Raw genomic sequence first — 27,500 nt, forward strand, 5'->3', positions numbered from 1 at the left:
TGTGTGTGTGTGTGTGTGTTTTCCCTTATTAATTTTTGCATGCACAAATACATGCACACATAGTGCACACAGTACAGTAGCTCTGCATGTGGAGCCTGCTCAGGCTGCAGTGTCTGTGCAGAGCTGGGTCCTAGCGGCGTCCCTCGCTGACCCTGTGAAAACATAGGTGGCCATTGTTGGGTGCTCAAAGCATCGAGCAGATGGGAATGAATTGCTGACGTAAATCTGGATGGGAGCCTAAAAATACTGGGGCAACCGAGCTGTGTGTGTGTGTGTGTGTGTGTGTGTGTGTGTGTGTGTGTGTGTGTGTGTGTGTGTGTGTGTGTGTGTGTGTGTGTGTGTGTGTGGATGCAACGTGTAACGTGTCCACTGCGAGACAAGTGCCTGTGCTAATAGATGGTCTGTCCACAGGCCTTTAAAATATCTGACCTGAGACCAGTGACGGGTCTCTGTGTTTTATGTATTTGTAACGTGTCCGCTGACCAGATAAACGTCTGTGCTGAGCTGCTGCAGCGCCTCCTGTCACAGACATACAGTCTTCGGTCTTTCGGGCGCTCTGCATCTGTGCGGCTGCATCAGATGGTGCCTGCACATCTGCTCGGTGACGTTGTCGCGGCTTCATAAGTCTTTCACACACGCCCTCCTCTTTCAAGCCCGCGGGCATGGCTGTGGAGCTCCACATCAGAGGCTCAGCCTACGAGGCAGCACCATGATTAGAGCGTTTAATTAGTGGCTTCTGACGTGTATATGCTGTGATTTTATTAAATCCACCTAGAGCCAATTAGACTGATTAAGCCGCCCCCCTTTGTCATTTTTACAAGGCCCTGGTCTTGTTTGCTAGACATTTAGAGTCTTAAAATCTGAACATTGTTCTGGAAATATTTCCGAAGCCTCTGACCTTGAATTTAAATGGCCGCCGTGATGACAGTGACCTCCTCCTGCTCGATGGCGGCACTAATTTTAATTGGGTTTTCACAGACGGCTAATTCTGCCGCTGGTATTCGTATATCGTCTCGTCCACAGTTCTTGCATCTCAACAGGGCTGTAAAAGGAGTCGTGCCCGAGCATAAATATACGTTATAATTACACATCGGCGGAGGAAGCCGCGTCATGATTTGCACATGCCGGTATCGAGTAAGTATAAGTTCTGCGTCGTCACAAGGCATCAATCTGTCATGTGCGTCTCGCTTCCCTCACGTCCTCCATAAACCACAGTTGTTGGTGAAGGTCATTATTCACGCGCGGCTCTCGCAGCCTGCCTCATTGTTGCGGCTCTGCAGGGACTTGTCCGCGGGTGAAGTGGCGCTCGGAGCGTTTTTTTTTGGGGGGGGGGGGGGCACGGATTCCTAAGTGCGGCGCTCTGGAATTCCGACAGCTGGTCCGAGCAGATGAACCTTGATGTAAACTCGCAGGAATCAATCAACTGACAGACGAAGTAGTCGCCAGCTGCTGGAGGAAGGCTTCCACTCACCTGCTTTCTGTAACCTGTCCTAGCTTAAATGACTGAGTCAGTGTCCTGAGTCATGGAGATAATGGGAAAAGTGGGCTGAGTCAGCGATGCCTCCACTCTGTGGCGGACGCTCTCTATCACATGCAATTAGTTGGTTTTTAAAGCAGTGGGGAGATTAGAGCGGAGAGTGAGCTGTGTGGGAACACTGACTTTAAGCGCGAATCCTCGATGAGTCGATCCATTTGCTGATGCACAAAGATCATCTTTGCATCGTTAGAGGTGTCCGGAATCAAAATGGAGGGAAAGATAAAAGTCTGCACAAGCTGCCAGCATTTGTATGCAGCGCAGGGCGGATGAGTAGCTTACCTGAGCCAGCACGCACTCAGGAAGGGTTTTCATCAGCTCGCATTGGCAGCCGGGGCACTTAAGACGATTGCTTCCCTCGCCGGCCTGAAGCGCGTGGGAGGTTGAGATGAAAGGATGTGGACTAAGAGGCAAAGGGAGGAAGACAGGCTCCATGACGTGGCTCGCCGTTCTTCTGTGTTGTCATAATTAAAAGTAGCAAAAGGCCTATTCTGAATCATTTAGTGGAGCTACATTAAATAGTGGCTTGTTGCCTTTGTCCCAAGTGTACAGCTATAAAAACTGCCCCTTAGGGGTGTGTGTGTGTGTGTGTGTGTGTGTGTGTGTGTGTGTGTGTGTGTGTGTGTGTGTGTGTGTGTGTGTGTGTGTGTGTGTGTGTGTGTGTGTGTGTGTGTGCGTTGTGTATTACTGGCACAGAATTGCAGCGAGGCAGTGAACTGCCTAATAAAGTCTTTTTCATTTTGAGCAGGAAGAGAGGTGGATGCGCATTATTAACCCCGGGGCCACTTATAACACACACACACACGCACACTCACACACACACATGCACGCACACACACACACGAAGAGCAGAAAGAGACACAGGCTACATTGAGGGCAGAAGTAACTAAAACACATGCCAGGCGGATGAAGATGGATGACAACCTTTTCACTGGGTGCTTAATCTTGGCCCACACAGGACAAAAACAGCCGCTTTGTCCACGTCCCATTATGGTTCCTACTGGAGAATGGAGAGACAATGTCTAATGACTAAGACCCTGACATTTATGGATATTAATGACGTGGCAGTCAGGCTTCAGAAAGGTCTATGGTGCATTTATTGAAAGAATAAACAACACCTGCTATTAACTAAGAAGTGCATTCAGAAAACCTCCGTCTGTGGATCCACGTAGCTCTAAAAATGCTGGCGTCCTTTATGTTACTCATCCATTGTCTTCAAACAAGGAGGATTGTTCACTTGCATGAAGCACGGCTCTGCTTTTGGATGAATCATACGTGGGCTTCATTCGCCTCCCAGCAGCCACCAGTAGCTTTCTCTGGGTTCTTTCTCACAGTTCTGACTGGGCCACTAGACACAGCATCTGCCTCCTCCAGGCTCCTGTTTCATCAACCCGAGCGCTGAGCTCACGTCCCACGTCATAACATCCCTCATCTGCCGAGTGCCAGCGTGCATCGGCAGCCAAGGACGTCACACTTCCCGAGCGCCGTCCTCGACGCGTCCTCTGCATCCCGCAGTCTGCGCTCGTGATCACTTCACATCTCTCCCCTCTCCTCCACTGATACCAGCGTTTCATGTCTGAGTCTGTAGCCCTCTGTTGATCCTGCAGGCTCCACTTCGTTTTCCACTCTCACGCTCGATGTCCGGCTTGAGCTTCGAGCTCTGCTGATTTAGGCGCGTCGGAATTGATCAAATTAAAAGCCATTCCTTCGAATAGTGAGAAGGTCTGGAGCCGGTAATGCATCACTCCATTCCCTTAAAAGGGGTAAATGCTGTGCGTGTCAGAGGAGGAGACAGTGAAGAAAGGTGACACTAGTGAAGTGGGGTCAGAGGGTTTGATGTCATCATAGTTCTGGGAACAAAGACTGGGCTTCTTATTTAATGGATGGCTCCGGTACTTTTCATTTCCTTGTGTCTTTTTGACTTGAAGCGTTGCTCATCCCATCCAGCATTTACTGTAGCAGAGGATGCGAGGCTGTGTTTCATTTGATGAGAACGACTGGGAGAAAGCCGTCATTGCCTTGACACTGTACTTCAGCACGGATTAAAGGAGCTTAATAGGAGATAGCACTCGTCAAGTTGATTTCCTAAAAGTCAGGTTTCACTTCCACTTTGAAGTTCGTTTCATCGCTCGTGTTGTTTTCTGCATTGTCTGAGTCAGTCTGAGGGGTCTGTGTGAGAACAAAGGCTTTTGGTCAAGGACTCCAAACCGGAGAAATCCAGCAACATTAGTAGACTAAGCTGTGTTTGCTTTCTGTCTGAGTCATATTCATAGGCAACGCCATCAGATAACCTGAAAACCGGGAACTGATCGGGAAAGTTTGCTCATTTACAGCAAAAATGTAGTCCCCCGGTGTTTACGTCCCACTCATTAAAATAAGGAGCTGAATTCATGAGTGGATAAGTTTGAATGAGTGAATGAATTTACTTATCAAATCTAGATCCTTGTTTAATTGATTCTAATCACATGATTAGACATTTTAATTGTGATTAAAACCATAAAAGTAGTGTAGTGTAGTAGTAGTGTCTTCATTCATGGAGAACTCTGTCTCAAATGAAGGTCGAGGAAGACGTGAGTGAACCCAACTACTTTGATTGTGTCCCGGCTCTGTTTTGATGTGAGCTTTGGGCTGTTTAGCTCCTTCCCACACACGAACGCAGGCAGCGCCGGCCCACAGAGGAGCCGCCGAGTTGCACGGCGTGAAATTACACTATTGTGAAGAGATCCTGCTGCAGCCAAAGGAAACCTTCTTTGCATTTCTATCTGCTCTTACACATAATCGCGGCGCCGCATATGCAGATGAGCCATCGTGGAGTTCAAGTAGGCTGCGAGATGAAACGATGGCCGGCCCGTTTGCGGTCAAGCGCTCCTAATCTGTGGGATGTGGGGAAACCAGCTCGCTGCTCCACACCTTGACGCAGCGCCGCTATCTGCCGCTAAACAGCGTGACGTAAACAGAGAAGTTTGCGAAGGTAAATTGGACGGACGTGACAGATGTGCCGCATGAGGTAAACAAGTAGCAAAGGGATCCTTTGCTTTCGCTCCTCGCTGATTTCCCGGCCTGTTCCTCAGCCTCTATTTATTCAAGTGGTGGAAAAAAGGAGGGCACAGTGAAAGGGTTGTATACGCCTCACAGCTGGAGGCTGATGGGACTTTTTACAACCCACGGTGTCCTGTGGGTGAGAAAATGCAGTAGTTGGTTCAAGTCGTCGGGAAGCCCCCCAACACCCCCCCCCCTCCTTTTACCCATTACACTGACCTAAATGCTCTCCAGTCCAGACTGACATATGTTGTCTGAAGCTCCCATACATAGTTTTCGAATCAGAAAAGGCTGCTTTTATTCCTCCTGCTGCTAATAGTTTACAACTGGACAAACCATCTGTGCAGGAGGACGATTAACAGTATCTGCAGAGGTGCTTGACTTTCCGAGGACTTTTTTTTCTGCTTCAAAACAGAAACGGAGCGATCTGTCTTTCTAATGTTTCCGTTAGTTCGCCTCTGAAGGTCAGAGACTGATTTTGGATGTACAGCCGTGAGATGCAGATGCGGGCGTCATCTCTCTGCAGGCAGACGCGCTGGGATTAGCGAGCGCGATCCTCCTGACTCAAACGTGCACACGTACCCGCGGCGCAGACTGGACAGAACCACTCAGTCATGAGCTCGGCTCAATTCCCCGAGGTCTGGAGCCGCATTCGCGCGTGAAACTTAGACAGCTAACAGGAAAAAAAAAAAAAACCCAATTGGAGTTTCTCCCCTTGGGTTGCACCAATGACCACTTGTGTGTGTGCACGTTCATGTGTGCTATTTCTCGGCTCGGCCCCCTCTCCCTCTGTGATCACGCATATGTGTTAGTATTTAGGACGTGCACGTTCCTCCATCACCCCGACTGACTCTCATTGAGATGAATGACTTAGAGCCAACGTGCTCTGGGCTAAATGAACCACCCACCGCCACCACCATCAGCCCTAATCACATTATCCTAAGTGATATGGGAATGCCGGGCCGGGCGCACACTCCCTCATTCTCCTCCAGCCTTTCAACCCCCAAAATAGCCACTCCTCCGGAGCTTTGAGTTGTCTTAAGCTCCATCTCCGGATAATGGAACGTTTGCCGCAGCGTGGAATAATGAGGATCAAGACGAAGAGCGACGCGCGAGCGGGTGGAACGGAGGAGGAGCGCTGACACTGGGCTCAGTCCGGCCCCAGGACAAACCTGATCACAGCACCTGGTAGTCGGAGTTCAGGGCCGTTGTGTGGAACGAGCACTGAACGCTGCGGTGACGGTTGAATGACTCTAAATGATGCACCTGCTGCCTGGGTGGTGTCACACAGCGCCAGTAGAGACTCCACACAGCAGAATCCTGCATTAGTAGCTTTTGGACCACATTTGATGCCACCATGCAAGTGTGTGCAGAGCGGTCCAGAACCACGCGAGGACACGGACAGAACGTCCCCTGATAATAGGCGATGGAGGGAACGCGGTTGTTTCTGGGTAGTAGCGCTCGGCTCAGTCCATCTTTTATGGATGAGGCGCTCGTATGCCTTGTCAACACCTCGCGTCAGCTGGCCAAACAACAGATTGACGGCCGGGTGGGCGTGAAATAGAGAACCCGGCCCAGATCAGGGCGCCGTAATGGTCGTCTGTTTGCTGTGAGCATATGAGGCGGGCGGCGGTGTCGCGCCCTCTCCATCACTACAGGATGTTGTTGATGCTGGTCGAATTAAATTCATGTAACTTTGGTTCCTTAAAGTTTGTAAAATAGACTGTGTGCTTTTTATCTCAGTCCGATCATCCCTAACTGTATTTTTCCATCTTCTGTGTTTCTCCTCTGCTTTCTGAAGCCCACAAATATATCATTGCAGGTAAGCGCTTGCTTTTCCTCTTTCTGTCCTCCGGTGCTGCTTCAGCTTGTTGGCAGCTCCTTGATCTTCATGCCTCCTGTTAAAGTAGACTGTGTCCTTCATGAGATTAGGTCATGTCTCTGTTTGCATGTTCGCCATCATTTAATGTTACTCAACATCAAAGCACTTTGAGATTATAAAAAGAAAAAAAAAAACGCTCCACAGAGTTCTGAACAGGTACAGGTGAACGCTGTAGCACACCTTCGCCGGGCCTTGGGTCGGAAGGTCGGGTGCAGCCGGCTTCCAGAGGCTCTGCTGCGTGCGTCTGTTTCCGCCGAGAGCTCATTAGCGGCTGCGCTGGACAAGCAGCTGTCCAGCACCTGCAGGGGAACGTGCTGGAGCTGTCGAAGGCTTCAGGCTGCGGGACAATAATGAGGCTAGCTGCCCTTCTATGTTGCTGTTTACCTGCATTTCTTTGTCTAAATATGATTATTACAATGTTATGTTCAGTAACTTTGCTGTCTGGAGTGTGTATCAGCTTTGGATCGAGTTAGATTGTGTATATCCCACAGGTTTGAATTGGTCAGAGAGACTTTATTTGTCGTCCTTTGTGTGTTAAAAGCTGCACAGCGACGCTGGAGCAGAGGAAGCGTTAATCTTGTATTCATTTGCTTTCGTTCCCGCTGCTGGACCTGTGTCACATCTGTTTATTCCTGGCGCTGTTGGCGCTTGAATGGCACGACGTGGGCTGCGTTTCCACGCTGACAGACCCCATTATCTGCACGCGGGCTTTTCAGCCCCCCCCCCCACACACACACACACATTCAACAAGGAGCAGGTACTGTAGTTTGGGCCTTTTTCAAACCAACGCACCGTTAACAATGCGTGCCAGCGGAGGGGACGTCTTTTGTAGCTCTAGGTATGAATCCAGCGGATTCCAATTTCCGTCCCGAGCAAAAGACGGATCCCCTCGTCCGCTCCAGTGAACGAACCCCCCCCCCTCGCTTTTTTCGGTGCCAGAATTCTATTATGGTCTGTTTAATGTGAATTTCTAATATGGGAGTATGCAATTATCTGCAGTCTGATCGAGGAGGTCAGTGCGTGCAGAGGAAGGGCTGTTCCCAAAGGAGTCGGTGTCATTCACGTTCAGTAACAACATACGTGCCAAATATTATCCATATATGATGCAGCTCGTGGAATGAATATAAAGCTTTCACCTCTACACATCATGTCCTGTACAAACCCCAGGCGGGGCCTGACAGCTGACGCTCAAGGAAGCGGAGTTTGTGTCCTTTTGCTTTCGTTAAGGGTTTTGATTATTCACAGAGATGAACATGGTGAAAGGTCAGGTTCACGTGAGGTGACCTTGTGGATAGATGTACATTTACTCCTTATATAATATAATAATAATGATAAGGACACTGACGAGGCCGTCTGAGGAATGTGCATATTTATCCATTTATAAAACGAAACAGATTATTAAAGCTAAAAGCGATGGAACATGGAGCAAGTGGAGCATTGTTTTTTTCTATATTCTCATGTTCTGTGAACCAAGCAAACACTGCCCCTCCTGTTATGACAGTATGTATCAGCACAACCCCTCCCTGCAGTCGGGGCTGTCTGACCTCTTATGTTATCAGCCCATACTCAGATAAGAGTCTAACGAGGTCACAAAGCATCCCAGGACCAAGGAGCAGCCAGCGGCTTCTCATTGTTAGGCTTAAATGTTAGCAGACCAGCATCTATGCTTAAAACTGTCACTTCAGTCCAGCTGCACACACGTCACCATTTGCACATTTTCATGTGATGTTCCTCCACCACTGGCACCTCACGTCGGAACCTCTGGGCCTGTTTTCCAGCACCAGCCTTGTGGTGAACGTCAGTTCTGTCTCTGATGAACCCCACGGGGCTGGAAAAACTGCATTTACGAGTAATTACTTTATTCTACAGCAGCAAATAACCTGATAACGTAAAAAACACTGTGTGACTTTCACCGAGTGCCTTTTGTTCATCACGTCCCGTCATCGATCATCAAATGTGCTGTGGTTCCTGCGTTTTGAAGGTGTTCGTACCTGGAAGGTTCACATGTCAGTGCCTGTCTAGTTTTTTTTTTTGCCCCTGAAGAGCACATGACAGCTTATTTCCATGACCGTGTGCGTGTTTATTTGCAGTGGATCCTCTCAGCAGCGTGTGTTTAGTGGCGCTCACCTCGACCAGGCTGCTTCACCTCCTGATGCATTATAGATGCTCAGAGTGGCTCATGGTTTATGTTAGCTCAAACCTGTTTATTCACTCGCACATGTCAGCTAATTGACTGGGCTGGAACGTGACCAGGGGCGCTAGCCGGGATCCAAGACGCTCTTTTCTCCTGCAGGCCCTGAACGCACCCCTCCTGGCTCCGGCTCGCCGTCTCCAGCCCCATCCAGACACTGGCAGCGCCTCGGCTGTGTTTATGGGTCCCCTCCGCCACGGTCCCCGACCCGAATGCGAGCGCTCACGGACAAGGCTCCATCAGACTTTGTGTCACGGCCAAACCCGTTAGTCTGTCGTAACCTACAGAAGTCAGCCGCTTCCGTGAGTGGGCCGCTTTATGGGCTCTTTGGCAACTTTACGGTTTCTGAGTCACATGAGCTCACTGGGTTCAGTGCAGCACTGAAAGTGTTGATACTGATCTGATAGAGACTGAGTTTACAGTTTACTCAGACTGGTTTCATAATCTTTTTATAAACAGTGTCTATGACTGATTTCATATTTCACTGAGCCTTGTCTGTTGTTGGCTTTTAGTCGTGTGAGGCCTTGAGGCCTATCGTTTTGCTGTGTGTTGGTGCCATGTGAATAAAACTGACCTGAACCCAGTAGAAGGACATTCGTTTTGGGAGGAGCACCCCTTTAAAGCAGAGCGGGGCTCCCCTTTGCATTTGCTGCCATCTCATGGCTGCATGCGGCACCATCCGGCATCCTGGCCTCTGTCAACGCGCCGCTCCTGCAAAGTTGAGCGTCCCGCGTTCTTCTTTTCTTTTGCTCTATGAGGATCTAAAATGCAGCAGACACATCCGTCACAGCGGGTCGTGCTCAACGGGGGACCTTCCATCGTCCCCCTGTTCAAACGACCTACGTTTAAAACGCGCAGCGCCCCGTTCTTTCTCCATTGCAAAGCCGCGTTTGAGCCGTCGTTCCTGGGGATCCTGAACCTGTGCTTTTGTCTGGAGGTGGATGAGAAGCGAGACATGACACAGCATGAAGCAGAAAGATGAATAGAAACAACTAAAACCGCTGAGCCACTGCTATGTTGGTGTCTGTAGCCCAGTAGCTTTTCTCTATTTTGCTTTCATGCGGGTTCTGTTTTGTTTCTTATCTCCTCGTTTGCTCTGCACATGGTCTCAACCCCCTCATCTGTCTGCAGCGCTACATTTAATTGGGCGACTCGCGTCCAATCAGCTCCAGCCGAGCACAATGCTGAATCTCTATATCAAATAATACAGCATGTTGCAACCTCCGCGTTGCCTCCCATGATTAACAGAGGATCAATGTAGAATTATTTTCATGAGTCCAAGAGGTTTGTTGGCCGACACCGTAGCCTGGCGTTTCTCTGTAGCCTCACGTTGTTAGGACGTCGACAGGCACTAGGGGGCACAAATGCTCCAACACAAAGTTTGGGGGGTGACTTCACCAGCGGATCAGCCCCACCTTCATCCACGAGTCTGGAGAGTCCGAACCCTGCAGCTCCTTCCTCTCTGGGGTCACACGCTTCACACACAGCTTCGTACAGTAGCGCAATCACGGCGGACTGAGGACATTATCATTCAAACACTCACAGTCCCCGTGAAAAGGCGACGGCCAGCACCAAATCCGCTGTCACGCCGGTATTTTAGTGTAATGATGTTTTTTATGGTGCATCTGTTCTTTAGAGAGTGAAACGCATGAGGAATGAGACGGTAAACACGCGTGGCCTCGTGTACAGGCCGATCGGTGAAAGGAGGGAATGGGGGGGGGGGGTGGTTCATGCACATTCATATTTCATCCATCACGAGTCACCGTTGCATCAGCTCCTGTCACTCTGGGGGTAAGTAGCCGGTGCCGAGTCCCCTCCACTGCTGGGGTGATTGTGTTGCCAAGGGCAGATCCTCAGCAGCAGCCCCCGCGGGTCAGGGGCGCTCCAGTATCTGGGTTACGGTCATCTAATCTTCACTCATGATCGCACCTACTGTTTGCAGGGCTGCAGTGAAGAGATATGGATGTGTGTGCGTGCACGTGCCCATGGGCATGCTAAGTAGGTGTGTGCGAATGGGTGGGGGGGGTCCCATCTGGTGTGTGTTTAGCCTCCCCACACTTCAACCCGTCCATCAGCAGATTAAGAGGGCGGCGACCCAGAATTCTTACCCCGACCCATCCCGTCCCAACACACACGTATGGACCCCCCCCCCTCGCTAATCGGCCCCCTCGTCGCCCCCATTTTCTCTGCAGGACAGACGGCCTCGTGGGGGGAGAACCGGGGTGAGGTCTCCATTAGCAGCCCGGCCCCTGACGCGTGATTGGGATGTTGCATTCATGGGCGTGCGCTGGAAATAAAAAGGGAGTTAAAAGCTGTGGTGTCAGCTGTGGATGTTCCCGTCTGCCCGCATGGTCTAACAGTGTGTTCCAATGCAAAATCAGTAGAGACATTTGATTATTGGCCGGAAAATTCTGAAATATTTTCTTTCAGCAATAATCCAGATTGTTTTCTGTTCCCCTCATACTGCACATGCATATGCTGCACCTCTGTCCCTCCTCCAGCTCCCTGTTACAGTCCCCGCGTACCCTGGATCCTTAGCTGTCCCCAATACACCCATCCATCCATCCATCCATCCATTCATCCATTCATCCGGCCGTACACAGACTCCGTCCTGAGGCGCTGACCCACTGGGGGCTTTGTGTGAAACCAGGCCACACCCAGAGTGGAGGTTTTGTCTTGTTCATCACATTAAGCAAGGCTGCCCGACCACCACACACCCACAGCACAGGGACACAGGCCCATAATGAGTGGTGCCTATTGGGTGTCCTCACATATGAACCTAAGCAGGAAAAGTAAGACTGGTTCTAATCAGTCTAGTAGCACAGTCCTTGACTCTGCTCTCTGTTCGCTACCAATTAGCAGCACCGCCGCTGATGAATTTTGATTGTGACACGTTGGCGTTCGTGCGGCGACACCGAGGGGCGCTTGTTTGCGACAGCGTCGGGGAAACGGCAACGCAGCATATGGGGCTTTATGATCGAACTGTAAGCATCCAAAATACTTTCACTTTAATGGAAAGCATGCCCCATCGAGTAGGGTGTGGGAGGCAGCATCTAAAAGCCATTAAGAGCCAGGCTTCCACTGAATCCTTAATGACTGCGTGTTGAAAATAATGCGTCCAGAACGGCACCAGCGTTTGAAATGATTGTTGATCAAATGGAAAAAGTGGCAAACAGTGCCCTTTGGCTTTCGCTCTGTTTTCCAAACCAAACAGCGTTTGCCTGAAAGACACGTGCGCGCTGCGTGAATCATTCCTCCACCTGAGTCTCCAACATCCTCGGGGGCCGTTTGGAAGCAACTCGTGGAATTTCAAGTTCTCCATTTTCATTTCCTCAAGTGTCTCCTCTCATTATCGCCGAAATTAAGCTATAATCCATCGTATGGTAAATTGAATAAATTGGTTTGGGGATTTATTTAAGCGCGTACCTTATTTATGAGGTGACTGCGCCCTGTGGCAGGCCCCATTTCTCATTTCCAAAAAGATTATAGTTCGCTAATTGATAAGATAAACAGGGCATTGTGGTGTTTCCGCGCTAAAGCGTGCAAACTGAGACACGTTGCCTCCTTCATGTCATGTAAAACTAATCCGTCTCTCCCTTTTATTAATGTAGCGCATGTGACCAGGCAATGTTGTTATCAGACACTTTCAATTATGATGTGTACTCCAGGCTAAATAATTACGCGTGCTCAAAGCAGAAGACTCTGTTCCTGCTTTCGGACTGAATGGTAAACTAGGCCTATTATAGTTACATTATGTAGCCACTCTATTGTGATGCTACTGGGTTCAATGGGGCTGCTGGAAGAGAGGCTGCAGGCGTGGAGGAGCATTAAGGGCCCGTTAGGAAGCAGCGCTGGGAAAACGGCGGGGAGGTGGGTCTGAGGGACATGTCGCAGAGGTAGATTGGCCTAATTGGCACTTTTGGCCGCCTTGTCACATACCTGCCTAATTGGCGTGCCGAGAGGTCAGGGAGAATATAAGCGCGGGCCCAGGAGAAGGTGGCCTTTGCCTGCCAATGCGTAGGAAATGGTGTTTTCTCCGTGAGCGGCGGCTGAGATTGATGGAGCTCGCGGCCCATCTTTTCTGAGCACCGGAGAGACAGAGCGTCAGCTCATCAGCATAAAGCATTAAACATTTACGCTGACCTACAAACGCTGACAGCCCCTTCAGTCACTCCTCCCTGGGTTTTACATCCTCTGCTCCCATCCAGCAGTTCCCCTCCGCGCGTAAACTCCAGAAAAACAGCCCCGTTTTCTTTGGAGAACCAGAGGAGACCACGGTTTGGGTCCTGTTAAAGCGAGAGGAGCTCTTTAGGCTGTGGACAAGTGGCAAACTCGATGCTCATTGTACGCTCCTCCTTTAATCAACCACTTCTGTTAAACAGTAGTGCACTTTCAAAAGCACGTTTGTTAGCGAGTAAAAGAAAACACTGTCCACCTCTGATAGTTTTCCATCTCTTCTTTTATGATCATTTAGAAGATCTGAATAGTGTTTTTACATCTCATTGTTTGCTTTGGTTTTTCGAGTTGATTTCATAGTTTAATGAAGGTCTAAACTAACGAATCCGTCCAAGGCTTTTAGTTTTTTATGTGTAATAGCCTCATTTGGCGGTGTGTGGAATGAAATAGGGTGTTTTATTAAAGGCGATGGCATGAATTGATCAGCAGCTGCACTCCAAAAATGTCAAGTCCAATGTTTTTCCTTGTGTCATGATTTAATGCAGAAAGCATTTCATGGAGATGCAGCAGCTGTAGCTTTTACTCATGCAGCTCTGTGGTTTTTACGGAAACAAATGGGAGAGATGCAGACTGTTTATCATGATTGACTGCAGATGTCTTTTTGTGGCCGGTGCACTGTGCTGTGGAAATGGTTTGGGCAGTGAAAGAGGGAAGAAAAATACAACGTGGATAAAAAGGGGAAATGAGAGTCTCTCCAGGTCTGTCTCTGCCGTCCCCGTTCTTCTTCGGTCCATCGGTGGTCTGTAATAGACGTGATGGAAATTGATTTCCAGGTGAATTATTTTCCGTGCCCCTCGGTCTCGGTGAGACAATAATCTTTCCCCTTGCTCCTCCTTGAGAAGCCGTCGCGTGGGCCTCAGGATGTCCTCTGCTGTCCGTCTCCCAAGAAGGACTGCTTTAATTGTCCACTTCAATATTCTAGTCTCTGCGAGTGCAGGCCGTCCTGCTTAGCGCTGAGCACTATCTGTCTATTAGGCGGCTGATTTACTGATCGATAAGGCAAAGAGCGACGCGAGGAAGGAGCAAAGCTGCAGCCGCCACGGCACAGGGACCGTTTTAAAGGGCAGGAGCTGGAATCATTTCTTTTTCTTTGACATGATCGCAGTCTCAGGTCGTCCATCCATGATCGTCATCTCGCTAATCCCTCTTGAAGTCTTCGTCTCTGCCACTATTTTAGAAATGACTTTGAGTGGGGCCTCACCGTCGGTGTCTGCCTCTGTTTCCCTGCGTCCGGATCGGTCCCGGTGGTCCTCCGCTTCGTTTCCGCTCTGCCTGGCCACAAAAGGAGCTGAAAGTCAGTGTGCTTTCATCGGCAACAGAGGGAGGGGTGGTCGATGAGTCAACATTATTGACTCGGGGATATAGGACTGAGCAAAGATAAACTCTGCTGAAGGGATGATCAAGCTTACTCTAAGTTGGCTCTTGCATCATCAGCTGTTTGAGCTTTGAAGCTAAATCCTGGAGCCAAGGTCAGACACCTGGACACATCAGGCTGTGCTGAAGTCACACGGCTGAGTTTGCCACACACACAGGACCAGCGCCTCCCATTAAGTAACGGACACCGCGGAAGCAGGTATTACACCGCTCAACAATTAGGGTAGTGTGTTTTTACAAGCTGTAATGTGAGAGAAGCTCAGCGTGGTGATAGGTGGTTGAGTGCTAGACTGGATAACTGGACGCTGCTCTTTGGTTCGAGTTACATTTAAATGTGCTTCATGCGGCTGTAAATGTTATTCTGGAGTATTTGATTTGGATTATTTTTGAAACAGTCATCAGCGTGTTAGTTCTACATATGAGTTCCATTAGCGCTAAGAGACAGAGAGGTCTGCAGCTAATGGGTAAATTCATAAATAGTTCATCTGTCACTTTTTAAGCCCATTAATCGTTGCACTAGGAACGTCAGTAAACGATGAGCGATGGCGGCGGCGGAGTGTGCGAAGCCCAGAAGCTTTTATTTTGCACGTCGCGCACGTTCTCAGTTTCTTGACTCTCATGGACGCCGATGTGATAATTCAGGCTCGGAGCCAGAGCTCCTCCAGCGGTGCCTCGCTCCCCCGATTCCCAACCGAGGGGTGGAGCCGCCGGGCGAAGGCACCCGGGCAGTGTTTGCCCCCCCGGGGGGGAGGGAGGATGAGTGGGGGGTCTATGGAAACAGAAATCCATCCCTCCCGATCTCAAAGCGCACAGCGGCCCAGGAGGCTGACGCCGGCTCCTTGACCCGCCGGTGCCGCGTGCTCCGCGTGGGCCTCCACACACCACTCTCCTCTGCAGACAGCGGGGTCCCGCAGGTCACGCTGCTCAATTTCTCGGCCTTTTTTCCCCCCACTCCCGTCCGGCCTCTATCTTGGCGGGAGCCGCTCGCACCTCTCGCACCAGCCATTACCCTCTCGCTGTTTCTCCCGTACTCTCACCCTTTCAACTCGGCGCTGTCATTCCAGCTCCCCTGTGTTTTCTCCCCTCGCTCTCTGTTCATTCATCCTCTTCAAACTCTTAACACCGAATGGTTCTTTTTTCTAACTTACTGCACCTGAATCTTTTTAGGATTTCTCTCCCTCTCTCCCTCAACTCACACCTCTCACCCTTATGCTGCCTTCAAACCTCAGACTTCTCCAGTAGGAGCAGTAAGTCTATTCCAAAGCGTGGCCCACCTTAACACCCCCCCCCCCCCAATCTTTCCCCTCTCTCTCCGTCTACCACTCTGCTCTTTCAACTCTGCACTAATTTGCCTCCCCCTCCTCCGAGCTCGGCCCCGGCCCCGGCTCCAACTCGCTCCCCCCCCCCGAGACGTGATTGCCTGCAGAGTGTATGTCAGAGCGAGTGAGAGGCAGCGTGCGCACGGGGAAAAGTCAGCCTGCGTGTCTGCGTCTGGGATGGAAAGTGTGCATAGATGAGTTGAAATCGTGCTCGCAGGTGCGTGTGAAAAACACAGGGAATCTAAATGTATGCAGCTCAGTATTCAGTGTGTGTGTGGCTGTAACGAAGCAGATTGCATTAACAGGACGGGGGTATCATGGGATCTTGATATGATGAGCCACAGGTTTAACATGCCCCCCCCCCCCCCCCACACACACACACACACGGCCTCCCTCCGGGCAACTCACCAGCCAGCGAATCATTTATCACGCTGTAATGGCTCTGATGATCTCTTTCTCCCTCTCCCCATTTCCCTACTTAACGGGTTTGCCCTAGATTCTCCATCTCCATCACAGGACGGCTACACATGTGTAATGTATGTCATAAAAGGCCGCACACACATGGTGAAACCATCCTGAAGCAGCTCCAGGTGCTTTGCCTACACTCGCAGTCTAATCAGCGGACGTTTCCACAAGCCCCACTTCCTACACGAACGCGGGCTAAAGAGGCCGGTAAACATTAGTGCAGAACTGATTAGCTGCTTGAAAAGTTAATCAACAGCCATTTTGATAATCAAAGTTTGTTCTTCAATGCAGAAGTTGTCATTGGGCTGAATAATCCTAATTGAAGCTCATCGTACTGGGCTTTTCAAACGCTTTCAATCACATCTTTACTGTAAGTTTTGGGACTGAAAGCTGTGAGGCGGTTGAAAAATAAAAATAATCACTGACTCTTTGTTGGATGCAACTTTATATATACAGTACTCATTAAAATTTTAAACGACGGGTTGTTTATTGTGTTTGACGCAGCGGTGACTCTAAACCATTGTTTTTCATCTGAAGTCCCTGTGTTTGATAAAATCCCTAAATTCGCAGGATTAAACTGATGCTTCAGGACTGTGCAGCGGCAGCGGGAGCGGTGTGTGGTTAGCATTAGCAGTAATAACCACCAAGGCTGAACAGACAAAAAAAGGGACATCATCAAAACAGAAAACCCAAGGAAAAGGACAGCGCTGTCGCTCCTGCAGAAATGACTGTAATCTTCAAAAATGAAAAGATAAACGTAGGAAAAAAACCTCAAGGATTACTACTCGAGTGGAATCCGGTCTCGCGGACGGCGGTGGGCGAGTGAGAGAGGACAACTGATACATCTGTGGCCCTTTGGTGTAAAACCTCGCTGGCCTGGTTCATAAACCTGCTTCTCACCGGCTCTTTATCCTCAAAATACAACAAGACGCCGGAGTTGCTATAATGCATTCGTTGCCCAGCGCTGCACAAAAACCTCATAACTATGGATGTTTTGTGAATATCTTGATTCAAAGCATTGAAGGTTCTTCAGCCCGCGACTCGACGGGAGCCGTATCGGCACAGCTGCCCACTCACTCTGGCATAATGTGCCAGCAATGCCCCCGTAAGAAGGCGCCGCGGCCCGTGGTGCTCCGCTATTAGGAGCGATGGCACAGACCTAATGACGACCAATCAGGCCGCCGCTGGAGCACCTGGTTCATTGGCGACACGCGATCCGGCCTCTGGTCCCCAGAGGGTCGCCGGGCTCTGCAAGGGCTCGTAAGGGTCACACAGCACGGATCTGGATTTGATCAAGAGGTGGGGGTGGGGGGGGGTGTTGGAAACACGAGAGGAGGACTGGGACTGAGGAGGGAGAAAGGGGAGACGGGAGTGGGGAGAGGCGGGCCTCCCCCTGCTTTGGATGCAGCCAGTGTTGTGTCCTGGCCCGCGCTTCGCCACTGTTAGAAATTGCCAGTGTGTTATCATTCAGGAAATGTAGTGGCACGCGGAGGAATGAAAGGAAGAGGTAAAAGTGACAGAATGCAAATGGCTCGCAGGTGTTGGAATGGAAATGAAATGAATGGCAGATGAGGTGTTTCTGCTCACCTTATAGGAACGCGGTGACAGAAGTGACCCAAATTGTCTAAAGCACTGCTGCAAATTGCTGCGAGCAAAGCCTCAGCCTCTCCTCCTCCTCCTCCTCCTCTTCCTCCGCTCGCCTTTTCTCCCTCCGAGTCTCTTTTCTCTCCATTTCACATTCTCTCCTCTTTCTTCCCGGCGCCTCTACCTCCCGTCGCCGAAATGGTTCTCAAAATGAAATCTCACAAATCACCATTTTTCAATCCGCAGCGTGGTGTTTTTTCTGCATACAAGGCGTCGCCATGGCAACAGGGCAATAATTCATCCCTCCGCTGTCTCGTACGGATCGTGTTGCATGAATTTGGCATGACACGCGAGACCTGGGATATCGGCAGTGCTCTGCGCTGCAGCTGCGTGTGGGACTGGTCCTGCGCAGGGAGGCTGGGAGTTGGTTCTGTGGTGTTTCACCAGCGGTGAGGGTCTGCCTGCGCATGAGATGTGGGCGGCGGACAACAGCATGCGAGAAGCAGCCATTATTCCCATGTTTATTCTGCATAGATGCAGATCTTCCCTTCACCACCTGTACGCCGGTGGAAAGAATCTCATTTTCTCCGGCGGCGAAGTCGCTTCGGAACGAGCAGACTTCTCATTTTCTTATCAGCCGTTCTCACAGATGAAAGCCGCCTTTTCTCTGACCCTGTGTTCAGGATTTGTTGTTTACTCCGCAGATTAATATGAGCCTCGGGATGCGGCGGGTGCGACTGGCTTCTAAATGTCTTCCTCGCTCCGTTGTCATGATTCTCGCCGCCGCTGTTCTCTTCATTTGCCTCGTTTATCAGTTTGTCCCCCCCTCCATGAATAATGGATGAAGGGGCCCGTCGTCCCGGTGACTCGTCCGGCTCGTCACCAACCGAGTCCGCTGCCCTTCCAGCTCCTTACACCCCCCCCCCCCCCTCGATCCCGCCTCCTCCTCCTTCTCCATCCCTACATGACGGATGGCTTGAGACGTGGAGACACGCCGCTTGTGCCATAATTTAGTGTTGGCTGTTGTGCGCAGGTTGATGAAGATGAAGAGTGAAGGCCGTGAGAGAAGGACGTGGAGAGCTCCATCCACACCAAGGGTCAAAGATGCTCATATTTGTCTGTGGTGTGATTTCCATCTGTCCATCCATCCTTCCCTCAATCCATCCGTCTTCTTTATCTGTTTATTCCCACTCAGGGGAGTGTGGAAGCTGCTGTGACGTCCTTCGGGGGGAAAAACACAACCTCATAAACGGCCACCTGTCGTCTGAACTAGCGCATGCTAACGTCGCTTAAAACCGCGCCTCCGCCTTCGTCTACGCTCGGTAGCAGCTGAAGTGGAGACCGGTTCTCCAGAGAACGTGAAGGCTTTTCTCCTGTGACTCAGCATCAGAAAGGAAGATTTTTTTTTTATAGAAATCTCCTCTCTGTTCTGCCCTTAAAGATGGAGATCAGAGGTCAGCCTCTGTCACAGGGCAGCAGAGTCTTGCTCAAGGACACTTCAGCAGGCTGGATTTCCCACCTAATCAGAGCTACGGGGTGAACTGTTAAAAAAGGAGGTCATGGAACTCCAGCGCACCCTTCAAAGCGGCTCTCGCACACATCCTCTGCCCGCCGCCGCTTTTTCCTCCCCGCCGCGAAGTTTGTCTTGAAGCAGGAATTATGAAACATTCATTGAACCATCTGCTTTTCATCCTCTTACACTTTCTTTTTGCAAATTCTTTTTTTTCCTTTGAACCCCGCGGCACCTTGTAGCATTAGAAGGGGAGATATGTGGCTGCCTGTGTCTATATCTGTGTCTGCGGATTCCTCTTTCAGGTGTGTGAATACCGGGTCGCCGCATTATCCTGTGAAAATGTTTGTGTTTGAGCGGCGCCGTGGATCGTGTGGGTGGAGAGGAAGCAGCCGGGGCCTTGTTGTTGACGAGGGTTGTCTCAGGGTTACAGCGGCGCGCTGCCGTCTCGCGGCTCATGGAGGTTCTGAACGCGGACGTCCAGTCCAGTTGCTCAACGCCGGTCCTGATGTCTGGCTCTCATGTGGGATCACAATACCTCAATACCTGAACTGATGCGAAAACGTAGTCCTCGAGGAGTCGTAGCGTTAATGAGGAAGGCTACAGACAAACAGCAGGGGGTGCTTTAATGGAACAGCATCGTGTGGAGCATAGTTTATATATAAATATATATTAGGTAACATAAATACCTACCGCTCCATTTTCCCGTCCTTCACATCAGCTTCCGGGCCGTTTGCACAGAGTTGGAGCTCGCGCACGTTCCTCCTGCAGCGTGCTGGCGCGTCCTTCGATGTGTAGGACCCTACAGAGGCCACGCGGCTGCCAGCCGCCATGAGTGGCAGCTGCCACCGGCCCAGGCCTTTCCATCTGCGTGGGCGCGAACGCCGCCCCGGTCCGCGGGACTGAATCTAATCAAGCTGCAACGCTTGTGGTCACGCGTCATAAGGCAGATGTAGCTCAACCGCCGCGTTTTGTGTGTGTTGTTCTTTTTTTTATTCCCTGTTGTAAATCTCTCCACGCGCTCTTCCGATTCGTTTCATTGTCGCCGGGTTGCCAATAGTCATCAGTGTTCATCAGGAAACAAAACTCTGGGAAATGCGGGTTGCATTTTAATACCTGGTGCTGGGCGGGTCATTCGTTCTCCTGACCGTGATTGCAGGCAGAAAACAGCGATTTCGTCATTGCGGCACCATATTTTCATTAGGCTCCGACTTCCAGCTCGCAGCCTGGTCTGACTGCACTCATATCAAAAGGAGCTCGAATTATTTACTAGGAGGAATAAAGGAACAGCACAGAGAGCTGTCTTGTTTGAGAGAGAAACTTTAGCGGATGCGGTCTGATTAGGCATATAAATTATTTATAGCCCTTTTCATTTATTGGCTGCGTCTCAACGAGGGGCTATTGCCGGCCAATTAATATTTCCTCTCTGCCCTCTGTCTTATAAGATCCCATTCGACGTGAGGCGATGGGCGAGGAGAAAACCGTGAGGGGAGAGAAAAGAGAGGAGCCGCTTCATTACTGTAAATGCAAATGCAAGGGCCCCCAGTGTATAATAGCTTGTCACTGTCAGCCTTGATGGCAGAAAGCAGGTAATTTGGCTTATGTACAATACATGTAGTGTACGTCCCAGTGATGTATGTGGGTCCGTCTTGTGAGGCTGCAATTAATGCAAGGTAAAAGCAACGGTAATTAAATGTTTACACAAAACGGGATTATTGATGTGGCACTCCAGGGATTTGCTGTACAGTACGAACATATGCTGTTTGACGCAGCTGGGAACCAAAATAGCATATTCCCACTTTGAGTCCGCGCGCGTAATGGCGACGTTCTGCCTCAGACGCGCTGCTCATTAAATAAGTGGAAGCTTTTATTTGCTGGAAAGATCTCGGATTGCTTCAGTTTCCGCCTCCGCCGTACGTGGGCAGCGGCGCGTCCCCGCGGCTTCAGCGTCGTTAGCTTCGACGCGCGTTAACGTTGGGGGGGGGGGCGATGTCACTGGTTGCGTGTTTCCACCCGGGGCCCAACTGTGCGTTTGGCTCCTCGGTCGCGCGGCCTCCGCCTCGTAGTGACCAGTCGTCGCCATCCTCCCGCCACTTTCGCCGCGTCACGAGGCCGCCCTGTGACTTGGCCGCGGCCCTCGCGACAGATGGCCGACTGGGCCGGAGACGGGCGCGCGCGTCATCCTCCGGCTCCTTCCTGCCACGCCCCCTCCGGCTCCTCCGCGCCGGTCCTCGCCTCGCCGCTGCCACAATTGGCTCCATATGCCGGCCACATGGAGAAGCGTCGCTCTCCAGTAACTCTGGCCGCCGCAGCCAAGCGCGGGTTGCGCTCCCGCTCCTTCTTCCCGCCTTCGCCTCCACTGCCACTCTCATTACTTCCCAGTCTGTGCCCGTCCGTCGGAATAATTTCCTACGCGGCTATTAAGGGAGAAATGGCGGTGCCGAAGAGCCACATAAACAGGGCGAGGCAACAGGACGGAGGATATTACATCCTGTGATCATTATTGTGTGAGTGTTGATGTGAGGGAGGGGCTGCTAATAATGAGCTACTCCAGTTCTTCATGTAGAGGACTATTGAATATGAAGGTGTTGGATCGCTGGGCTCTGAATGTTATTTATATTATTAATATTATTTATTTCTAAACAACCTGAATGCTGCGATTTACGAAGCATCTATTTCAGCAGCCTCTCGCGTCATAGTGTACCCAAGACGACACCAGGTACTGGGCGATGTGTTACTTTGTGAGTCACGTTGTGTGGAGCCCACCCAGTGTGGGAACTCGCGCTCGCACTTACATCAGCGCCGCGCGACGGCACCACCGTCCGCTGAGTCATCAATAGAGTTGTCATGAATTCTCCTTCGGACGCAGCGTCGACTTTGGCAGCCGTGAATATTTGGTCTCATCCGAAACGTTGAGAAGTTTCCTGGCTCCCTTCCAGATGTTCGGATGTTCGGATGTTGGCCGTGCGGCGTCCCTGGTCATCACCCGGTCCAGTCCCCCGGGTCCGTTCGGCCCCGGTTCAGCAGCGGCCGGCGCTGTTATTAGCCGCGCAGAGCTGTGCGAGGGTCCGCTGATGATCTGGAATCTGTCGATGTCCGGGGGAGGTCCGGCTTGAGTCGGTACCGGCCGGCCCACCTGCTGGGATCTGTGGGCCCCCCCCCACCGGCCCGGCCGCACGGCCCGATGCGCACCGACGGTCCAACACGGCCTTTTGATGTTGAGCTAATCTCCAACGTCTGGCCTTGAATACACAGCTCAGAGTGGAATTAGAGACATTTATAAGGCAGAACCGGCATTTAAACAGAGCGGTTCAAAGATCCAGATTAAGGTTTCAGCCGCCATCGGCTCTAATAACCAGTGATTTCCTAGATGTACATAAACACACGCCACAAGAAATTTAACACAAAATGACCAATAATACGGTAAATTATCTTGGAAATGAGGTGCACATGAATAGTCAAGTGGGCTTTAGTGCAGCCGGCTACAAAATCCGTTCTAAATTTGAAGAGAATTCATTCTTTTCATCAGCATCATTAAAACCCTCATTTACAATGGGCAGCAGGGGAGGATGATCTTTAATGCCATTAGTGATGGCGACAGCTTCGCTTTTGATAGCGCCTGCTTTGAGAGACGCACAGAACCCCGCTCTAATGATTTCTCCACACGACCCAGCAGGAAAAAAAAAAAAAGCTCCCGTTGCATTTAACGATCCTCACGCGCAGTTTCCCCCAAATGGAGGGTTTGGTGCTCGCGTCAGCTGAAGAGCGTGTGCTGTGTTCGTCCAGGAGACGCAGCGGCTGGTGAGATGCTAATTTCACCAAAGGAAGTTGTTGTCCAGCAGGTTCAGTAACACAGTTAAAAACTTTAGTAACTTTTAGTAACTTTAGTAACTCATTCAGCTTCCATTAAGGAGCTCCTGCTCCTGGAGTCAAAGCCCCTTCGCTGATAAACCTTTTAAAAACAAAGCATTGCAGACCTGGTGCCATTTTTCATTGTTCGTTGTATATTTGACACTTGACCTTGTGGCTACAATGTAAATGAACGAGGAGGCAGAAACATGGGTTATCTCCGCCGTGGTGTTGATCTTGGTTGATGTCTTTTCACACAAAATTTTAGTGATTGGAGGAAAGAGTGACGCTCAGCTAAGGCGAGAGCTGTTTTTCTTTCAGATCAACTAGATTAGTGCCTGTGAGCCAGGAAAACAGGATGTACTCACACACACACACACACACGCACGCACACACACACACACACACACGCACGCACGCACGCACACACACACACGCACACACACACGCACTAACACACACACTCACAAATAGACAGACATGCATACACAAACACACAGACACGCGCAGACACACTAGATGCACACATACGCACGCACACAGACACACGCGCACACACACACACACACACACTCACTCACTCACTCACTCACTCACTCACTCACTCACTCACTCACTCACTCACTCACGCACACACACACATACGCACACACACACACACACACACAAAATTGTCGATCAGTTATCAAAACTGCCAAATTCCTCCTCTTCTGCCCAAAGTCCGGCACACACACGGACACACACATCAGCTTTTGCTCTGGTCAGACCATTAAACAAGAGAGCAACTCCTTTGGCTCCTTAATGGAAATTGCCATTTCAAAGGCTTCAGAGAGAGATGTTAACCTTGTGCGATACTTGTGGCATTAAAAATGGATCAAAGCAGCTGAGCTTTGATGTCGACAGAAGATTTTATTTGGGTCGTGGCAGCGTAGCAGAGGGCCAGGCCGACTCCCTATCGCCCTCTGCTGGGCGAGAGCAGCATGTCAGGCAGCGTCACAACTTGTCATGTTGTGGCATAACACGGCTGTGTGTTGCATCGTTGGTGTTTAACCCCTCACGGAGGAAGAAGCCGCAGCCATAAAGAAACACTTAGCAGTCAGGGAGAAGGAGCAGCAAAGACAACAAACAGCAGCTGCTTCCTTTTCACTTCAGTCAGTCTATCGACCAGGTCTCGTTATGCAACGTGAGACCTGATGTGGTGTTTTGTGTCGGGTGGAGGAGGTGGAGGAGGGGTGCTGCTGATGATGGAGGAGTGAACTCTTGACCCTCAGCGGGCCGTCCGACTCCCCTCCTATTAGAGTCTGTCCCACAGAGCTCAGTTTAGGCCGCGGAATGAACACTGTGTCCAAAGAGATAAATGACTTTGGGGGGGGGGGTTAGATCGCCCACCTGTGTGTGTGTGTGTGTGTGTGTGTGTGTGTGTGTGTGTGTGTGTGTGTGTGTGTGTGTGTGTGTGTGTGTGTGTGTGTGTGTGTGTGTGTGTGTGCGTGTGTATGTTTGTGTGTGTCTGAGACAGAAAGTCACATGGAGCCATTTTGCCGTGTTTAAGTGGAAGTTCCTTTTGAATAGAGAAGCCGATTGTGGCCGCATTCATGCAATTCCTCCGCGGATGCAGCCGCTGTCCGTCAGCGCGCGTGCGCGGACGCTGCTGCGCATCTTAGTGCGAGGGCTGGAGTGTTGGAAGATGGAGACACAGATAGAGAGAGTGAAAAAACATAAATAATTGATGATAGAAGCTGCCTCGCATCTGCCGCCGGCTGGCGTTGACTTTGTTTAGAGGAGCTATTGATGCGGAGTCCTGCTAAAAACCACCTCCTCCATTACGACCTCGTTATCCCATTCAAATACCGCGGCTTTCAAGGAACACGCTGTGAACCGGGAGCCGCTCCGCCTTGTCTTCCTTGTAGTTCAAGCGGAGAAGAAGAAGCCCGGCGTTGCTTGTTATGAGGCGAATCAGAGAGGGCTTGTTAATTGGCTGGATATTGTGGTGTTTGCCGGGCGTTTTTTTTACAGTGGTTGCGCGCATTGGTTCAAAAACAAGTGGGATAAGTCGCTCGGGTTTGAAGAGACTCTGTACGTGATTGACTTTAATGTGCGTTCGCCCTCCCTCCCTCCCCCCCGCAGGCTTATTTTCCCCCCGTTTGCCTCATTAAATCCAAATTCTAAATTCTCCAGCTCTCGCAGAAGAGACTTTTCTTTTGATTAGCCTATAAACAAATGGAGGAGTTGGTGGACGTCTCCCAGGACCGCGGCCCGGCTTTTGTTTGGCTCGTCCCCCTCGTCGCCCTGACAGGACTTGAGTTCTGTTCCCCGATGCTTTTATTCTTGCTCATTTTCTTTTCTATTCCGCGCTCCCTCACCCAACTCCGACCGCTCCTCCCTCTGCCTTTGTTAAAGACTGCCTCTCTCTCTCTCTCTCTCTCTCTCTCCCTTGCTCTCTCATTTTTCGCTCATCCGTTCCGCCGGCTCAGGGCTCGCAGAGGCGCGCGCAGGAGGACAGTGTTTGGGAAGCCAAGCCACACGCTGCTGCTGTTTCCTCCCCACGAAGAAGAAGAAAAAAATAAACCCCAAAAACAAATAGGTGGACGAGGCGTCAGGAGCCGCACCTCCTCGCTCCCGTTCACTTGTCGTGTGGCCGTGTCTCCCATTGACTCCCTCCTCCCTCCCGTCTTCAGCGGGCAGACTGAGTGCGCCGACACTGGGACCAGTACCTGCTGCCTGTGGATTAAGTGGGCTTTGAACACCCACCCGGAGCGCTGTTTGCTGTTTCTGGCTGCCGTGGAGCGTCGGGTTCCCCACGGAGCGCGGAGCCGGAGCGTAAATGGCCAAGAGCGAACCTCTGCAGTAAAGCGCCCGGTGACGGGAGACTGGATGCCGGAGGAAGCGGATCACAGAGTGGCCACGCGCGGCGGGGAGACAAGTTGGATCCCACACGCGCCAGGACACGACCAGAACCTTTGGCTCCTGTTATTAGCTTCGGATTCTCTGTCAGGGCGCCGACACCTGGGAAGAAGAGCCCGACAAATCTCCGCCCGGAGCCTCTCGGTTGATTTCTGATCACGCACGTTCTGTAGAGTTCATTCATCCAGACCGTCTCCGCGTTCCGCCGCTCATCCGTCGCCGCTCGCGGCGAGGACGCAGCCCCGCGCGGACGGGCTGAGCCCAGCGGGGGACCCCGCGCGTTCTCCTCGCTAACTTTTTCACCCCGTTTTTCAGCCCCGGCGCGGCGCCGGCGGAGGGATGGGGCGCGACTGTCTCGCGGCCGCTCCGTGAAACGGCCCGGGAATAAAGGCGATCGAACCGGACACGGGAGGGCGGAAAAACGGAGCGGCTCCGCGATCTCCCGAGCATATGGTGCAGCGGGAGGCGGCCAGCTGCTCTCCAGCCATCCGGATAATCACACTACAGCCAGTACAAGTTGCTCCGGTGACGGCGGCGCCTTCGGACGCATCTTACGCCCCGACGGCGGCTCCGGGGCCATAAGTCACCGGACCCGTGGATACAAAGAAGCAGTTGTGTCGAGTTTAAGGAGCCGTGAGCTCAGCAGAGCAGCTGATCGCCGTTGCTCCACGCGGACGCGCGGAGGGACGCGCATAAAGGATGCTCGGCTTCATAGGGAAGCATGTGTGACACTTGTTGGTGAGCACCAGACCTCGACAGAGGGGAGCGACGGGAGTCCTCCCGGAGCCGGCAGCGCCGGAGCCGCTTCACGTCTGTCTAATTAGCAGTCGGGTCACGGGGAGTCTTTTTTCTGGATTTACTCTCTTGGCTGCTGTGGAAGTTTCCTGCGGATGTCTGACTCCCACTCACGCACATCCTACAACATAAATCTACACTATTAACACCACACACACACACACACACACACACACACACACACATGTTTGCACTGTAAGTATAAGTCTCTCCATAGCTGGCAGCTGGGCTCATCGGGATGGAGGCTGCGTGGACGGGTGGAGGGCGGTAGCAGCTCCGCACGCCCGCCCCCCCGCAGCTCCTCTGGCCCCGAACGGATGCTGCTTTTGATTGAGAATGCGCTATCTGGAAACCACTGGACGCTCGCAGCTGCACTTCACTGACAGAAGCACCCGCCGGGCCCGCACCGGGCTGCACAGCTGGAACCGCAGCTGAAAGCAGCCATTCCACATCTTTTCTTTTGCTTGTTTTTTTACACCCCCACCCCCCACCCCCCTCCTCATCTCCATCCTCTGCCCCCGTCCCATCGCCATCATTTTTTCCAACGGCTCCCTAGGCGCCCCCCGCCGCCCTCCGGGCGCGATGGAGGGGAGGGGGTCGCTGGAGTGGACCATGAGCGGGTGCCACTACCCGTCGCCCACGGCGCCGGAGCGCGACCGGCGCTACCAGCACAAGGTGTCTCTGGTGGTGCGCTACTTCATGATCCCCTGCAACATCTGCCTGATCCTCCTGGCCACGTCCACGCTGGGCTTCGCCGTGCTGCTGTTCCTCAACAACTGTACGTTGGCCGAACCGTCCTCCCGCACCCGTGTCTGTGAACT

General features: G+C 51.5%; 1 protein-coding gene across 11 annotated transcripts in view; it reads left to right on the plus strand.

Moving 5' to 3' along the window:
- Positions 1-27,500, plus strand: part of agrn (agrin) — a 169,615-nt gene that overhangs the window by 29,663 nt on the left and 112,452 nt on the right. For 7 of the 11 annotated variants that reach the window (XM_029156133.3, XM_029156125.3, XM_029156129.3 and 4 more), the window contains exon 3: positions 6,375-6,395. The exons of 2 other annotated variants lie outside the window; for them this stretch is intronic. In XM_029156133.3, the coding sequence (XP_029011966.1) occupies positions 6,375-6,395 (21 nt within the window). Of the gene's footprint in view, positions 1-6,374; positions 6,396-25,427; positions 27,458-27,500 lie in introns of those variants that run through there. 2 more of the 11 variants (XM_029156132.3, XM_029156136.3) reach the window with 2 other exon arrangements.

Source organism: Betta splendens, chromosome 7 (genome assembly GCF_900634795.4).
Source record: "Betta splendens chromosome 7, fBetSpl5.4, whole genome shotgun sequence".
NCBI lineage: Eukaryota > Metazoa > Chordata > Actinopteri > Anabantiformes > Osphronemidae > Betta > Betta splendens.